Raw genomic sequence first — 19,274 nt, forward strand, 5'->3', positions numbered from 1 at the left:
CAAACAGTGCATTCTATACACAACATTGAGGTTCTTTCATTCTTAAATAATGAATAAAAATGAGGAAAGATGGGGTCTCACCTACAGCTGATTGATGTCTAGTGTTTAGACATAAACAACAGTATAGTGTGTTAAAATAATTTAATTGGATAGATAAAAAAATCTACTCACCAAACGATGGCAGAAGACACACATAAAAGAAGGCTGTAATTGGGCAGGCTTTAGGAGCCAGTGGCTTCTTCTTCAGGCAAAAGGGGAAGGAAGAGGGCAGAAGGAAAAAGACTGGAGACATAAAGGAAAAGCGGTAGATTTCGGGAAAGTCACCCAGAACTGCGGGCCAGGGGAGACTTACCACACAGGGTGAGAAGGAAAGACTGTTTGTTTCCGTTGTAGTACAGTTTGTTAGCTACTTTTGAACTCCTGCTCTTTTTTTAGTGTAAGTACATACACTCAGGCACACAACTGCATTAACAGCCAAAAGCATGCACCTGCAGCTGCAATGTGAGGTGTTGTACCTACACCAGAAAATGAGTGGTTGCTTGAATGTTAGTTCAATATTAAATGTGTCACCATCAATCAGGTACATGTGAGTGGTTGCCTTACCTTATTTTTGTTTATTGTTAGCTTAGTAATTCTGAAATAATCATTGTAAGCTTTAAGTTAATATTGTCATTGGTTACAGTCACTGAGACCTTTAATTGAATATTTATTCAATGGACCAATTTTTTTTGGAAAAGGTGTCATGTGAATGTTGAAAGCAAACACTAGTATCTATCAACATTATTCTGACTGATTGTCAGACCTGCCTGAATGATTGGTTTCGATTCTCTCTCTCTCTCTCTCTCTCTCTCTCTCTCTCTCTCTCTCTCTCTCTCTCTCTCTCTCTTCTTTTTTTTTTATTTTTTTTTCCCCCACTCTATAAAACTTGGAAGATATCTTGCACTTGTGCTGTAGTGACAGCTGGTATAGAATGGCCACACTGGTTCTCAGGATAGATTTGTATGGGCTCAGTTATTACAATCAGCCCATTGTGTACCACCTAAGGAACTACAGTAATATGTAACAAATTTTTCCATCACCTGTGTGGTGCCCTTGGAGATGAGCCAAGTGAACCTGAACCCATAAATGCAGCATTTTGTATCCCTTGACTCGAAACCTGTAAAGACATGAAAGACTATTTATTATAAACTTCTACAAATAGTCAGTTTACATTGAATATAGGTCTCATCCAAAAAAATGAAGTGAAACCAACTCTGAATTGTAATATTCCACTGCATTACTGCTTTATACATAGATTAAAATATCCACTTATTTTGTTTCCATTACTGCACAGTTCTAGCTGTGAAAACACTCTTAGTGCACAGTTCTAGCTGTGAAAAAACTCTCAAACAATTGCATAAGTAAAATGCATCAAAACAGACAAAACAGGGTTGAAAACCAAGAACTCGTCAAATCACTCACTGGTATAAAAGTTAGGAGCTTGTCCACTCTATCAGACTCCACAATTAACTCTCCAACAATGGTTGATTTTCCTGTATAAAATCACAGACCTATTTTATTCAATAATTAGAGTAGTTACAGGGACTGTATTAAAATAATGTAACAAGAAAACCAAAAATTGAATTTATACATGATTTTTAATTGACGTTTAATGTACATAATTGGGGAATGCAAAAATTCTTTTCAGTGTTATAAACAAAGGAGAAATTTATTGATAGTTTTCCTGATTGTGAGTGTGGGATATCCTGAAGCAAGATTCCACATACAGTTTGCAAAAATAGTTACAAAGTTGCAGGCACAAGAAGGTAGCTGTGTAAGTGTGTGGGTGAGAGTTAAGAACATGTAAAATATGACTTACGATGTTCCAGAAAAAAGATTGAAGTGAAAAATAGTGACTTCTAATGTACAAATAGCCCAGAAATTAAATCTGATATGACAACTGCATACCCTGCAAAATCAAACGAAAAGAGTTGAACACGCACACACGCATTACCTGTAGCTGACGGGTTAAAGGCATGACACCAAGTGCATCTAGTGATCCCTATTCCAGATCTTTGCACCACAGGAAAATCCTATGCAGCCAACAGAAATCAAATCTCAGACCTCTTCATCTATAACCAGCAATGCTAGTGACTAGAACATGTAGGTAGCCACTTATATAAAACATTAACCCCCCTCCCCCCAACACACCCTCCCCCTCCCCCAACACACACACACACAAAGATACTTCAGACCTGCAAACAATCACAGGGAGAGTGTGTATTTAAACTGGAAAACTAGCAGGAGTAAAATTTTGTATACTGCTTTGTGTGACTTGCAGCATGCATGAGTCAGCTATTGGTGAGAGGTTGGCGGATTGGCTGTCATCATTTTTGTTTGTGTACATTAAAAAAATTGAAAACACAACTTTTTGATTTCATATGAAGTTATAGCTCCACTTCACCTTGACTCATGTTCTTTAGATGAAAACTGAAAGCAAGTCCACTCACCATTCTGGAGATTTGTTTTGAATCAAACATTGTGGATTCCTGCAGTGCTAACAATGTCTAAGAATTTGTATGATAGCTACCTTAGTTATTTCAATGTTCAGACACCTTTTCAATGCAGATGAGGTGCTAAGAATCACAAGGATCTAAGGAACATCATCATCTACTGTGAGGTTTTAGCATTTATTCATGCTTCAGACATCTTTTGATCTTATGGTTAGTCAGGTTCACCCATGCTGTAGGCCCGCAATGTATATATGAACGTTCAGAAAAAACCTGTATCACTGATTTCCCTGGTATTCACTTGAATGTGAGCCTCAAAGACAGTGCGCTTTAGGCATTTATGGTTCACAGCACCCCATGTAAAATCTCATAGTAGTGTAAGATTAGCTTTACTAACAGTATGTAACTGGTGAAGTGTTCGGAGAAGGTGCTTCTCTTCACGCCAGCATCGATAGAGGGCTCTAACACAGCCAACTTCACCCACCTGAAATGAAAGAGAAAATGCGATCATAATTGTTCATCATTTTGTTAAGTACTATAGTTCAAGAACATACTTTACAGTTTTATTCTGCGATCTTTCAATGTTTAAAATACGATATTTTGCTTCCAATTATAAATACTTTAAGAAGCTTTTCAGTAACTGAACAAATTAAACTTACATTGCAAATTAGGCGACAGATCCAGAAGACCAGTTCTGTCATTCCATTCAATGACGTCAGCTGCTGAGGAAGAGTCAACACATCATAATCATTGTCTGTTGCTTAACAGCTGCATAGTGCAATGTTAATTGAAAAATAATTTAGTAGTCACAAATCTCAAGCTAACACAGCTTTCAATTATTTCTATATTTTGTGAATTAGCTTTACTCTTAAGAAAAATAAAACATCTTAAATATAATCAATGTATAATTGAAAATGCAGAAATCAAACCTGAAAATTAGTACTAATTGTTCCAGAGCATGAACATTCAAGCAAACAAAGATGTCAATATCAGAAATCTAATATTCTAACATTGAAGCAGTTCCTTTGTCAAGAGAAAGCAATAGATAGTTACAAACCACAATAGCAAGACATAAAATAAGCTAAACAGAAATAGATGCCATCCTAAACCCAGAATCTAAATACATAAAAAGTTCAGAAAATAAATCCAAAAAACATATTTATCTGTCAGTTGGCAAATGTGAACTAGTGATAGCAAGCAGACATTTTTCATAAATTTTTAAATGAGGAAAACAAATTCTTAACTGTGTTGTCTTCCTTCTGTAATAAGTATAATTAAATATTTTCCAAGGCTTTTCAAATAGGTCTGTTACAAGTTCCATTTAAAATGAGTTATTTAGAATATTGAGACAATAAATAGAATTCATAATAGCAAATATTTTCTTGTTCCTTAACAGTTTTCTGACCTTCACTGCCATGATAGGCCTTTTATGAGGCAGATTTCAAATATTTATTAAACACTACAAATCACTATAAATAATACATAATTATATCACATAAACTGCAAATTTCAGAAAGCTAAGTAGATAAGAAAACTTCATAAATTACAAAATCTATTGTTTGAATTGTAGAACCTACCCAGAAATAGAGACTGAGAAACAAAACAAGTCCAGCCTCAGGAAGCGCCAAAATTACTGCAGTAAAAAGCCATACTAGCAATAATGGGGAACGTTTCTGTAACATACAAAGAAGTATATTAGTTTAGAAGACAAAACCATGCTTCTTATAATTGTTTCTAATTTTTTATTTGATGACAGAATTACATTTTTATGAACAATTTAGGAAAAGAAAGATTGCTACATACCATGAAAAAAGAGACATAAAGTTGCAGGCATGCGCAATTAAAAGACAATTGTGCCTGTCCGCAACTTGACATGTCTTCTTTATGATAAGCAGCAATCTGTCTCCTCCTACATTGTTGATATTTCTACCTGGAGTTTTAATTTCTTATGAAACAAACATAACCAGTTTCAGCCACACAGACCATCTTCAGATGCTAAGAGCAGCATTTAGTGAACAAATGTTCATGTGTCATCAAACACATGATGATGCATGAACATTTGTTCACTAAATTCTACTCTTAGTATCTGAAGATAGTCAACATGGCTAAAACAGTTACCATTGTTTCATAAAAAATAAATAATAAAAATTTTCATCAAATATACAAAAATTATGAAAAGTCAGTCACTATCTCCTTAAATGAAATGTCGTTGAAGCCAAACTTCTTCACAGTTACAAGAGACTGCAGTAGTAACTGCCATGATTTTACAAGTATGATTCACTTTGAAGTTCAAAGTGTCACTTTATCCCTATGCAGTGGTCATTTTAATTTGTGTATTTTTCTATCTATCATCTCACACCAGGCGAGTGTAACCCCAATGTTTGCGTGGTAGAGTAATTATGGTGTACACGTCTTTGAGCAGCAAATGCTGACATAGTGTAACTGAGGCGGAATAAGGGGAACCAGCCCACATTCACCGAGGCAGATGGAAAACCGTCTTAAAAACCATCCACAGACTGGCTGGCACACCGGACCTTGACACTAATCCACCGGGCTGATTCGTACCAGGGACATCCATGCCTTCCCGCCTGGAAAGCAGTGTGTTAGACCGCACGGCTAACTGGGTGGGTGCAAATGAAAGGATTAGTACCAGATTTATTTAACCTACTTAATTCCTTTTGCACTATTGAAGATGAGAGTTTAAGTACAATGAAACAAGTAATTTATAGGAAATGTTACTTTTCATTTCATCATTAAATACATATTTTGTTAATTCAGTCCACACATTATAATGTAGAAGTCAAGATTTAAAATTAATAATCATGTTAAAGTCGAAATTACAAGAATATTTACTCTCAGATATTATTATTATTATTATTATTTTGGAATTATGAATACCTTGCTTAACAACCATCTTGTGGATTAGTAGGGCCGACTTTCAACAGCTGAAAATATATTGCAAGAACGAAGTCTGGCCTTGGTAGCCTGAAGCTGTGGTCATGTGTGTGAGTTGTACTTGTGTCTGTGTATGTGCGGATGGATATGTGTGTGTGTGCGAGTGTACACCTGTCCTTTTTTCCCCCTAAGATAAGTCTTTCCGCTAACGGGATTGGAATGACTCCTTACCCTCTCCCTTAAAACCCACATCCTTTCGTCTTTCCCTCTCCTTCCCTCTTTTCTGAAGAAGCAACCATCGGTTGTGAAAGCTAGTAATTCTGTGTGTGTGTTTGTGTGTTTTGTTCATTGTGCCTGTCTGCCGGCACTTTCCCGCTTGGTAAGTCTTGGAATCTTTGTATGTGTGTGTGTACTTACGAAGAAGCCCTCACATATTTAGCAGTCTTTCTTTGTGCCTGGCCTGAGACTCAACATCTCGACTATATGGTGAGTAACAATCTATCCTTTTCATAACATTGACATTATTCCATCCTGGATTTTTAATAACAAAAATAAGGTAAGATCATAACAATAAAATCAACATACAAGATTCTCAAAACTGGATTCCTGCAGGGAAGTATCTTTGGACCACTTTTGTTTCTTGTTTATAGAGGGTGAGTCAGGAGGAAAGGTACATGCTTTGACAGGTGATACTAGTGGTGATTCTGAACAAAAAACTTCTAGTAAACATAAGCCCTTTTTGTAGCCATCCCCGGGGTAAAACCAATGAAAACAGCTAGGAATGGGAAAGGTGCAGGTGATGGGAAATTAAGGTACTGTTATGTTATTGTTTGTTTAATTGTGTACGTTTCTGCACAGAAGATGTTCAAACAGTCTACCATCAACTTCAATGCATGTTGCTGCTCTTGTAGACATGTGTTGTGTCACTGATTGGAGCTCAGTTTTGCATTCCTTTACCTGGGCACAAGTGTGTAAAATATGAGTGAGAAGTTCCTCTCTCATGTCCACTCTGCGCTTGTAGATGTCGCTCTTCAGCCAACCCCACACACAGTAATCCAATAGGGTAAGATCAGGTGACCTTGGTGGCTAAGCAATGACTCAATGGTGACCGATCCAACAACCAGGATACATTGTGTTGAGATATTGGGTCACTGGCTGTAGAATGTGTAGGAGCTCCGTTATGCTGAAAGTACATACGAGCTCATGTTGCCAAAGGGATATCCTCCACATATTTTGGTAACACACTTTGAAGAAACTCAAGATACTGTGTCCCAGTAAGACAGTTATCTAAAACAACTGGATTGATGAGTTAGTCATCAATAATACTGCACCACACATTGACTGAGAAATGTCATTGAAAATTTGTTTCCACAGTAGTGTGCACATTTTCATTTACCCATAAATGAGAGTTGCATGTGTTGTTGATTCCGTTGTGGGTAATTGACTCGTCAGTGAACAGAATACATGGATCGCTCATTGACAATGATCCACTGACAGAATTCTTGCCGGGCGGCACTATCTCCTTCATGCACATGTACACTCTGCTGATGAAAGGGATACAGACTGTGCTTGTGTACTGTCTCTTGTAACTGTGAAGAAGTTTGGCTTCAACGACATTTCATTTAAGGAGATAGTGACAGACTTTTCATAATTTTTGTGCGTATCACTCGTATTTGTGGAATACCAAGTTGGGCAGCAATTCTTCTAGAGCTATTAATAGGGTTGCGTTCCACTACTTGAAGAATGTTCTCAACTTCATTCAGAGTTTGTTGTATGCGATGCTCAGAGACAACAATTACACTAGGAGCTTACCACACTCGCACAGTCTATGAAACACCCTGATATCTGGCACTCTGTGATTCGGAAATCGTTGTTGGTATTCTCGAACAGCAGCTCTGGAATTCCCATTGGACAAACCATAGACAAACACCATGTTAGCATACTCTGCATGTGTGAAGATCTGTGGCATTTTCACTACACAAAGCTGTATTCATTGTTTACATAATAACACTGTAGTGCTGTGCACTACAACAAGCACTGTCGGACTGAGACTTGAGGTAAACAACTGCATCATATGCAAGTGAACTGCATACTGACATGGTTAGTAAGGATGACACTACATGTTCCTGTTTCTAATTGTTTTCATTGGTTTACCCAGAAACGGTTAACAAAAGGGCACATGTTTATTAAGAGTTCTTTTTGTTCAGAATCACCGCTAGTATCACCCCTCAAAGCATGTACCTTTCCTCATGACTCACCCTGTGTATTAATGATATAACAAGGCCACGTAACTCAAAGCTGGTGAATAACATTGAAGATACATCATTTACTAGCTGGGACAGTGCTGAATAGCTAGCATTACAAAACAATAAAGAGAACTTTGATCTAATCACAGAATATGTAAACAAGAATAAACTTATTTGAATAAGGACAACGTAAATGTAATTTATTTGTCTCAAAAACATACAATGTTTAAACTCTCTCATTTGTTATACAGGAAACGTGAAGTTGAAAAAGAATCATAAGTATCCTTTTCATACAAAAACTAAAAAGTAGACAAGAAACTATATAAGAATAAAAAGTCTGATACCAGTTTATAGGCATTACTGGTTCAAGAACAAGTAACTAATACAGTAAAACATACTGACTTTTTTAAACTGAAACCTTCTACATTTTTGATAGGTTTATTGCACTACAACAATAATAATATCATATTCAAATGTGTTCCATAAATTCTTGTATGTAGGAATAGCACTTCTCTACTAAAATGTTGTACAACCATCTTTTCAGTGAGATCAGCTCTATCTTTAATATATTCCTGCCTTTTAGTTCCTCATAAATCTTTAATCCTGTGAACAGCAGTGTCTAGGCAGAAATTTTTAACCCCTGTGTTGAAGTATGAAATGTCATGTGTGATAAGTGCTATAATGTGGCCTGAAATGATATTTTCTAAGTGTGTGGTCATTATTGTAGCGGAAAATCAAAATTGCATAAATGAATGGAAAAAGAATGGTTGGTATTTTTACATTTTTAAATATTGAGTGACCTGAATTTCTCAGCTGGGCTACACACATTTCTGTCAGCTTTCTTCTGAAGCATTACAAGTCTTATGTTGTTGATTCAATTTCCACAGAAGAACTAATTAAAAGTAACTCTTTTTGTTCTTTTATGAGTGGAAACAGGTAAAACACACAATGAAAAAACTCGACAATTCAAGTTTTTTACTGTGAAGACTAAATGTGCCTTTCAACTTAAATTTTTGGAAATATAATATAATTGGGTAGATAAAAAATCTACTCACCAAGTGGCAACAGAAGAAAAATGTATAACAGTTAAGGAAATGTGCAAGCTTTTGGAGCCAGTGGCTTCTTCCTCTGGCAGAAAGGTTGAAGGTGAAGGAACAGGGATGAAGGAGAACAAATAGTGAGGTTTAGGAAATGGGGAGAGTTACAGAAAAATCATCCAGAACTCTAGGTCAGGGGAGATATACTGGAAGATGAGAAGATAGGACTGATTGTTGGAAACAGCACCAGACAAAATTTGAAAACTTGAGAGCTTAGAAGTGGAAGACAGGATAATAAGTAGGACAGAGATTACTAACAAATCATCGTGCAAGGGTTAATAAGAGCAGAAAGCCAAGTGCCTTGAATGTCAGAGAGATGGAAGATTGGGGAAAATAGACAGGTCAGAAAATAACAGATATAGACAACTAAAATGGAGTTAAGAAATAAAAAGAAGAAATGCTAGGACTGAAGAAATTAATGGAAATAAAAAGAATAAATGCTAGGACTGGAGAAATTAATGGAAATAAAAAGAAGAAATGCTAGGACTGAAGAAATTAATGGAAACTAAGTTCAAATGGGTGGTGAGAAACAAGGATATGTAACAATAGTTCCCACTTGGAAGTTCTGAGAAACTGGTGTCAGTGTGAAGAATCCAGGTGGCACATGTGATGAAACAGGCACTGATGACATGACTGTCACATTGTAAAGCATGCTCTGCAACAGGGTATTGTGTGTTGCCAGTATACACCCCCTGTCTATGACCATTCATCCTAACTGATAACATGGTGGCAGTCAAATCAGTGTAGAAGGCCAAATAGTGTTTACATAACAGCTAGTACATGACATGTGTCATTTCACAGGTGGCTCACACTTTGATAGCGTATGTTTTGCCATTTACAGGGCTGGTACAGATGGTGGCAGGAGGGTGCAAAGGGTAATTCCTATAATGGGTCCATTCATAGGGGTAGGAGCTATTAGGCTACAGGAGAGAAGGAGCATTTGACCTGACCAGGATATTTCAGAGTAGGAAGTCATAAATCAGAGTGCTGATGAAGTTGCTCATTTTTTGGAGGGATTAGCAGTACCAGGATTGGATGTGATGGCCCAGGAAATCTGCTTTTGAACTAGGCTGGTGGGGTAATTATGCACAGTGAAGGCTGAAGTCAGATGGTAGTGTATTACATTTTGACTGTTGCCATCCTTTCAGTGTCAAATGTTCTGTTCCATACATCTTTGGCATTCACTGCAAACTTATTTGTTCTTATGCAGACTCTTTACAGCAATAAACCAGCATTCTCACCTCTGCCTTTGATGGACATAACTACTCCACCGGTCTAGTTCAAAAGCTGATTTCCTTGGCCATCATATCCAATCCTGGTACTGCTGCTCCTTCCAGAAACAACTTAGGAGCACACATCTTCACACTTAGTACTCTCCTGGCCTTGAATGTATTAATCCGCTACTTTGACAAGGCTATGACTTCCTAAAATCATGCCCTGAAATGGCATTAATTCTGTTTGACATTTTGCCTAGAATAGTTATCAGTTAGGATGAATGGGCATACACTGAGGGTGTGTACTGGCAACATACATTATCCTTTTGCAGAGGATGCTCTACAACATGACAGTCATGGCATCAGTGCCTGTTTCACCACATGTGCCACCTGGGTTCTTCCCCTTGACATCAGCTTCCTAAAATTTTGCAGGTGGGAACTGTCATACAACATGTCCTCAGTTCTCACCATCCAGCTGGTCTTAATTCACATTACTTTATTCAGTCTCAGAATTTCTTTTCAGTAACTATTTTTTTCTTCACTCACTTCTGTATCTTTTACTGTTGGACATGTCTATTTTTCCCTGCCCCCATGTATGGTGCACTTATCTTTCTGCCCTTATCAACTCTTGCACAATATTTTGTTAGTAATCCCTGTCTTACTTACTATTCACATCTTCCACTATTAAGCTTGAGAGTTTATAAATCTCAGGTGCTGTCCTCAACAATCAGTCCTTACTTCTCATCCCATCTGAGACATCTCCTCGGTCCAGGATTCTGGGCGACTTTTCTGGAACTCTCCCCATTACCTAAGCTTGGCCAGTCATTTTCCTTCATCCCTTTTCCTTCCCTTTCAACTGTACAGCCAGAAGGAAAAGCCACTGTCTTTGATAGCTTGCACATTTCCTTAATTTATATATGGATTTAAATTTCTTTCCAGGCTTAAGTCTAAAATCTGCATATGGCTTATTTCTGTCATTTCTTGGTCACTGTGAGGTTTTTTAATTCCAACTATTTCTGGTGATTTAGCTCTGAAAGTATTTTGTGATTAAGGCCTTGTTAAAAATTATAAACAATCTGAAATGGACTTTAACACTGAATCACTGTCTACAGCTGTTACCTGTGATAAACATAAATTTTTATACAGGATGATTGATGAACATCTTACATGACAGAACATATCAGCTACATCTGTAAAAATATTAGCTGTAACATTTACTTATTAAAACATCACACAGATATAATAACTCCACTTGTCCTTAAACAAATATACCGTGTATTACTACACCTGCATTTACAATATGGTATTGAAACTTTGGCTGGTGCACCCACAGTTTACTTGGGTAGAATATTCAGGCTTCAGAAGAGAGCAGTTAACGTAAGGAAATGCCAGTCCTGTATGGACTACTTCTTCAAGTATAAGTTGTCAATTGTGTACTCTTTGTATGTCCTTAAGACAATTATGTTTGTAAAAGAGATTGAAGAAACATGCTTTATGAATGAATAAATTCATAATTACAATAAATGATCATCATAGGATACAGAGTAATAAAAGAGCTACAGATCCCAGCCAACATGCTAGAAAGTTGGCAAATAAAGGCATGTTGAAACAGTTCTTAATTAAAAGATGTTTATACTCACTCAAAGATTGATGAACTCCATTACGTTGCACTATTTTAAAATATTGCAGTTTGTTAGTAGTGGTTAATAGTTATATAACAGTATCTAATGTGCTACTTGTTGCACAGATTTGTTATATTTGTGGCATGACATCACTGTTGTAAATATTCAGAAAATGATAATGTCCAGTACTGTAAAGTAATTATGGACAAATGAAGATTATTATTATTATTGTTATTATTATTATTGCTGTTGTTGTTGGTACTGTTATATTATTAGGTCAACTACGAAGTAATGAAACTTGTAAGACAATTCTTGGGACATGTGTTGCCAATCAGAATACTTCTCTATTAATGTTGAGCTTCACAAGAAGAACAACAACTGTGTTTCCAAGCAGGTTACTATAGCTATTATTAAAAACATAAAAATGTGATTTTTTAATTTTTTGTTGTTCTTGGTATCAACATTCAATACTGACATTACTTATATTACGCAAAACTGCCACGCTAACTGTGTACACCTAGAGCATGTTCTGAGTCAAGATATAAATTCTTTGTATGTAGCCACAACTTCAAGCTTTATTTATGTGTTTATTATGGAAGGGATAGAGTGCTACTCACTATGTAGTGAAGATGTTGAGTCACAGGCTGGCACAACAAAAAAAAGACCGCTAAACAAGTAAGCTTTTGGCCAAACACATTCTTGAGGCATTCTTGTTCTTCTGAAGTAGACAACACACACACACACACACACACACATAAAAAAAACATCTGTGGCACTGAGGCCAGACTGGCCTTGGCAGGCAGAGACAGTGGTCACGTGTGTGTTGTGTTTGTATGAACGCCTGTGTGTTTTGTCTACTTCAGAAGGCATTCAGGCCAAAAGCTTACTTGTTTAGCAGTATTTTTGTTGTTCCTCTCTGCAACTCAACATCTCCACTGCATCATGAATAAAATTCTAGCCTTTTCATGATACTGTCATTATTCCATCCTGAATTTTCCATTGTTTTATTTATGGTATGTTGCATCCTATACTTTCACCATTAAGTTTCATTAAACTTGTGATGTTTCTCTCAAAGGGCACACATGTTATCTGCATGCAAGCTAAAGAATTTCCTCTAGACAATAATGCTTCAGTTGATTAGCAGAATTATTGTACATCTGGAGCATGGCACCCTGTATGGGTTATGTGTTGTTGGCTTGCAGCATGAGTGATGTCTGCACAATGAAGGTATCATTAGAGGGGACCTGACACTACCTATCATCAAACATGTCACACAGTTTTGTAGGTATTGGCAAACTCAAAATTATGCAGCAATGCTTTTACGGAAGGACATTCTTGAAGAGGGTGCATTTCATTTCCTGTGGGAAAAGAGGGCATTATGGGACAAGAATGAAAGTTAATAATAAATAAGTAAACTGGTAACATGAATAATCTGAGCTGGTCAGTCAGATGTCAGAATATGCCCAGCACAAATCTTGCAGAATATTAGGGAAGAGCTGTACTCCCACTGTGGGACAAACTGCTGCTAGGCCTGATGTAAGGCACTTAACCTTGTTGTGGAGGTCACTCAAAACTGATAATGAGCATTTAGGAAAGACTTTCAGTGAGAGCCATTTCTGGTAAGTGTGGCACACAGTTAAACTAAACTGTCATCACCACCATACCAGTCACCCAGGAGATGCTATTGTATGAGTATTGTGACATCAATTCACCATCGCATGGGTAATAAAATAAACTGAAGCACTCCAGTAAAAGCCCACCTACCAAAGTTTGTGTGTCTCAAAGTAATAACTAACATACCAGAAAATGATGTAAATAAAATAGAAAGAAACTTCCACATGGGAAAAATATATTAAAAACAAAGATTCCAAGACTTACCAAGCGGGAAAGCGCCGGTAGATAGGCACAATAAATAAAACACACAAACATACACACAGAATTTCTAGCTTTCGCAACCGACGGTTGCTTCTTCAGGAAAGAGGGAAGGAGAGGGAAAGACGAAAGGATGTGGGTTTTAAGGGAGAGGGTAAGGAGTCATTCCAATCCCGGGAGCGGAAAGACTTCCCTTAGGGGGAAAAAAGGACAGGTGTACATCGCACACACACACATGTCCATCCGCACATACACAGACACAAGCAGACATTTCAGAGACTATGAGTGTAGGACAGTAAATCTTTGACAAGGGCAGTTTGGTTGAACTTGGGAGTCGGGCTGAAGGTGAGGCCTTTGGATAGGACAGAGGTTTCGGATTGGGAGAGAGGTTTGGAGGAAAGGTTAACTACTGAATTGGGGTGTTGTGGTTCCAGATTGTGTTGACTAGAATTTTGAGGTGTTGGGGGGAGTGGAGCTGGAAGTGGGAGATTGAGTAGATGGGAGAGACTGGGTCGGTGTGCAATGAGAGAAGGTTGAGGTTTGTTGGAAAGGTTGTGGAGGGTGAGTGAGTTGCCTTTCCGGAGGTGGGAAACCAGGAGATTGGATAGTTTTTTGAGGTGGAGGGTGGCATGCTGTTCTAGTTTGCGGTTGGCCTGTAGGAGGATGCTATGAACAGCCGGTGTGGATGTGGGAGAGGAAAGATTGAGGACTTTGATTTGGGATAGAAGTTGACGGGTGTGTTCATTGGCCGAGTCGATGTATAGGTGAAGGATTAGGCGGGTGAGGGCTATGGATTGTGCAGTTTGGAACTGGTATAAGAACTGATGGAAAGAAGGATTGCAGCCAGAGATGGGAACTTTAAGTGTGAGGCCTTTGGGGGTAATGCCAAATGTCAGACAAGCCTGAGTAAATAAAATATGGGAGCGTAATCTGGCTAGGGTGAAGACATGTTTGCGGAGGGAATGTAAATAAAATTTAATGGGGTCGTTGTAGGGATGTTGTGAGGTTGACATGGTATTAGAAGGTGGAAAGGGTAATATGAGGTTAAAGTGAAAATAAATAGAAATATATATAGGGAGAGATAAAGGTGTGAAAAAAGTCGAAAAAGCGTTGGTTTGAGATGAGCTATGTCGATCCTGTGCTGAACTTAGGTTGGTGAACAACAATGGGTGCAAAGGTTAGGTAGTTGTTTTGTCTCCAAAACACGTTAAAGGGTGGGGAAATTCAGGAAAATTTCGAAAAAAGTTTACGAAAAAAGTCTCAAAAAAAATTCGAAAAAAGTTTCGAAAAATTTTTTTCGAAAAAAATGCGTGTAAATGTATTCAAAGGACTGGTTATGTACTGGCAGGTTATGAAAATGGGGCTAACAATTGTTTGATGAAGAAATAATAACGTTTAAACCTGTGGGAAGCTGCTAAAAATGATCGGTTATGTGGGAAAAACGGGAATGGAAATAAAACGAAAGTTGTTGGAAATAGCTGAGATGGTTGTTTAATGGGTGAAAGGAACTGAAGCTGTGAAATAGTATTCACGAGTTTACACGAAATGTTTGTAAACTTGGAACAGTGGATTTTATAGCAGCGGTTATGTTGAAAGCGTTAAAAATTTTTAGGTTATGGTTTGGAAGTAAATTACGTATTATTGAGTATAATTAGGCAGGATAAAATGTATGGTAGATTACGGAAAAAGGGAAGATGAATACAAAGTGAAACTACTTGTACAAACAAAAAGAGAAAGTAAGATGATAGAGAAGATTTCGAAATGCAACAGAGACAATAACAAACGTAATTGTTGGGTTCAAATTAATGATGATGTAAATAAAATAGAAAGAAACTTCCACATGGGAAAAATATATTAAAAACAAAGATTCCAAGACTTACCGAGCGGGAAAGCGCCGGTAGAGAGGCACAATAAATAAAACACACAAACATACACACAGAATTTCTAGCTTTCACAACCGACGGTTGCTTCTTCAGGAAAGAGGGAAGGAGAGGGAAAGACGAAAGGATGTGGGTTTTAAGGGAGAGGGTAAGGAGTCATTCCAATCCCGGGAGCGGAAAGACTTCCCTCAGGGGGAAAAAAGGACAGGTGTACATCGCGCACACACACACATATCCATCCGCACATACACAGACACAAGCAGACATTTCAGAGACTACGAGTGTAGGACAGTAAATCTTAGACAAGGGCAGTTTGGTTGAACTTGGGAGTGGGGCTGAAGGTGAGTCAACACAATCTGGAACCACAACACCCCAATTCAGTAGTTAACCTTTCCTCCAAACCTCTCTCCCAATCCGAAACATCTGTCCTATCCAAAGGCCTCACCTTCAGCCCGACTCCCAAGTTCAACCAAACTGCCCTTGTCAAAGATTTACTGTCCTACACGCGTAGTCTCTGAAATGTCTGCTTGTGTCTGTGTATGTGCGGATGGATATGTGTGTGTGTGCGATGTACACCTGTCCTTTTTTCCCCCTAAGGGAAGTCTTTCCGCTCCCGGGATTGGAATGACTCCTTACCCTCTCCCTTAAAACCCACATCCTTTCGTCTTTCCCTCTCCTTCCCTCTTTCCTGAAGAAGCAACCGTCGGTTGCGAAAGCTAGAAATTCTGTGTGTATGTTTGTGTGTTTTATTTATTGTGCCTATCTACCGGCGCTTTCCTGCTTGGTAAGTCTTGGAATCTTTGTTTTTAATACACCAGAAAATGACTTTCATATAATTATTAATACATTATTTTATTAATAAATGAAAAGCACTAGTTTGATTTTGTTCTACTGTATTACTTTTATTGTGTTAATCAGTTTTCAGGTTACAAGGCCATCTTCAGACATTTACTGACTAGTCAGTAAATGTGTGTGTGTGTGTGTGTGTGTGTGTGTGTGTGTGTGTGTGTGTGTGTGTGTGTGTGTAGTTGACCTTGTAAGCTGAAAACCAGTTAACACAATTAAAGTACCTAATACTGTAGAACAAAAGCAAACTAGCGCTTTTCATTTATTATAATGTTGCCCTATCAAGAAGTGGCAGAAGATTCAATTAACTTCATCATTATTTTATTGTTTTCTTTTTTAATCTTAGTGTGTGATGGAAAGATGTCGATTGTTTCAGAATAGGGTTTGTAAATGGTAAGTGCAACCAATTTAGCTATGACCCAGAATAAGATAAATTTTGAGAAAATAAAAGTGATTGAAATATACTCTAATTACATTCTTGCAGCTACTGCACCTTTTGTAATATTGACTGCAAATGTCACATTCAAATGAAAATTTATCAAATGTAATTAATATAATTCAGCTACCTAAAATGAACATAACAAATCTATAATCATTAATGAACTTTCAAAGTGGGCTTGAAAAGCACTTCCTACACAATCAACATACAATTTTTTAGTCTGGGAACCTGCATTTATTGAACTGACAAGAGGAATTCTTTCCTTTGGTATAGCCGTAAAAATAGAAGTTTTGTTGATTAAATTACAAGTGAGAATATGTTGAAACAGGGACAAATTGTAATTTTCCTCAGTAAACTGGGCTTTATATTAACAATACTTATGACAGAAAAGGCACATCTACTTACTGGCCATCAAACAAAAACAACTGAAGCAGGTATGTCAAATGTACATGTATAAATATAAGGTGGAAAACTATATACAAAGGCTATGTAGATGACAGTCATTTTTTCCATTTATTAGAGATAGAAGCCATTGATTGCATTCCTGACTTGTATGCTTCTCCAAAGTCAGTTGAAAGATGCTTATGCCTTAATATAAAAATATATAACTTAATTATATATTTATGCACAACATGTTCTGCTACATTTCTTACTATACCAAAAGGTCTCCTTGTTAGTATGGTTAGGGATCTTAAAGCATGCATTAACACTATAGAAAAATTAGAAATATTAAATTTTTAGAATGCTTAAATGCAATTGTTCAATCGGTTCTTATGGTCATTAGTTGCTTCTCATTCAGCATACTTGTCCTACAAAATATAACTCTGTAATCATCCAGGCAGATCACCTTACTAAATACAGCAATGATAAACATGTTACAAAATATAGAGGCATAATGTTTTTTCAGTTTTCTTCCTGAAATGAGACAAATGCACATTGAAACTGAGTGTTCAGAAATGGGAGTACACATAAAAGAATTTACTTATGAGTAACAGACTCATTCATCCCTCAAGTTCTGCAGACTCCACCAAGAATAAGAATCACCAGGGATGTGTAATGAGACACAATATATATGAACAAAAGACAGTAAAATTTGAGAAACTTAATTTGTATACCATATTAACAATAAACTACCACCAAAGTGCTTAGCATGACATCTGTAACAAAAACATTTAGAGTGACTGGTTGTTGCTTTAGGGAAGTTCTTAATGTGTAATATTAATCATGCAGTTACAAAAACCACTTGAATTATTTAAAAAAATCATTTAGAATCCCTGTGAGACAATCACAAACAATTACAGAGATTAATAGTTGGGATTAAAAGGAAGTGTCAGTGGCTGGAGGAATTACACAATTTTTGTATCATAACAGTACAAAAAATGCAAGCAATGTACTGTAGCAGACTTACTGCTGTCAGGCCATGGAGCAGTACAGCAGCTAGAATGAAAGACAGGAGGTAAGCCGCACACAGAAGATATGCTGGTGCAGGTAGGCGGACTGAAACAGATAACACACCAGAAAATTTAGCCCGAGTCATTCCAATGTGAGAGAGAAAGTTTTAGCTTAACTGCTTGGGGCAGATTTAGAGTGGTAACCAGATTCATTGTGTCAAGTGCAACTATCCACAAATGCCTACAATTTCATGAAATCTTATGAGAGACCTTGATTGGTGTTAACTGTCATGATTAACTAAACTGAAAGAACAGTTCTGCACTACCCCAATATTACAGTGATCAAGTTTCTGACAATGAAAACTGATTCTCTGAGAACATGGAGAGTTTATATAAATGAAATTTCTTTTCAGACAAAAAGAATGCATTGAGATTCATGACTGGAAAATGCAGGATAGCTCACCCAAAAATTCTGCCCACTTGTAATTCAATGATCCAACTGGACAGACTGTAATATAGTAGCATTTTGATGTTTAATGGAGACATGATATAAACATAATGCTGTGTTTGTGAAAACAGAAAAAATATCATTCAAAATTAGTAAGGAAAAACTTGCAAATAGATACATGTCGAAGTGAGTTACAGACTGGCCATCTCTTAATCAACAGATTGATCAGTTTTACCAGTCAGGCATTGAAACATGTAACTGTTTAGCGGAAACAGAAGAATAACAGAATTCACAGTCTGTATCACTTTTTTATTTGTGCCTCATACCATGATCATTAAAGGCCTTGCGTGAGACCAGAATACAAAATATTTGAATCCCTAGCTCTGTTCAACTGCTGAGATGAAAAACACTAATGTCTGATAATGTTATCTAGTACAGAAATGATCCCAAATTTAACATCAAAATCAGCATGTTTTTCAGAAATTCTTTGCGCCTTGTACAGTCATGGCAGATTTATATGGATTGGTTAAAGATAGTTGATGTTGACTAAGTCGGATATGCAATACACAATATACCATATAAGATTTTAGGCTCAATAATCTTTACCTAAGGAAGCACCAACCCAGCACGCAAAAGCCATTCCAATTAGATGCTGCAACATGAAAAAGTACACGTGTGGATTTGAGGAATTCTTGTAAATTTCATGCAGCTATGGCTGGAAGGTAGTAACTAAGGGGCCAATTTGCACATCAGATTGCAGGCGTGGGCAATGTTGATATTTCACAAGTGATTCTGCGAGGCAGGTTTACAAAACCGCTCACAGGCGGGAAGGCAC

The 19,274-nt window shown here is 37.3% G+C and overlaps 1 protein-coding gene across 2 annotated transcripts in view; it reads right to left on the reverse strand.

Annotated features, from left to right (window-relative positions):
* The window catches only part of LOC126284676 (uncharacterized), a 125,719-nt gene that overhangs the window by 4,183 nt on the left and 102,262 nt on the right, over positions 1–19,274 (reverse strand). Inside the window, exons 3-7 of one of the 2 annotated variants that reach the window (XM_049983795.1) lie at positions 18,009–18,097; positions 4,067–4,162; positions 3,149–3,211; positions 2,887–2,973; positions 1,080–1,156 (exon numbers count right to left, since the gene is read on the reverse strand). In XM_049983795.1, the coding sequence (XP_049839752.1) occupies positions 1,080–1,156; positions 2,887–2,973; positions 3,149–3,211; positions 4,067–4,162; positions 18,009–18,097 (412 nt within the window). The remainder of the gene's footprint in view (positions 1–1,079; positions 1,157–2,886; positions 2,974–3,148; positions 3,212–4,066; positions 4,163–18,008; positions 18,098–19,274) is intronic. The other variant, XM_049983796.1, reaches the window with a different exon arrangement.

This window comes from Schistocerca gregaria, chromosome 8, assembly GCF_023897955.1.
Source record: "Schistocerca gregaria isolate iqSchGreg1 chromosome 8, iqSchGreg1.2, whole genome shotgun sequence".
Lineage (NCBI taxonomy): Eukaryota > Metazoa > Arthropoda > Insecta > Orthoptera > Acrididae > Schistocerca > Schistocerca gregaria.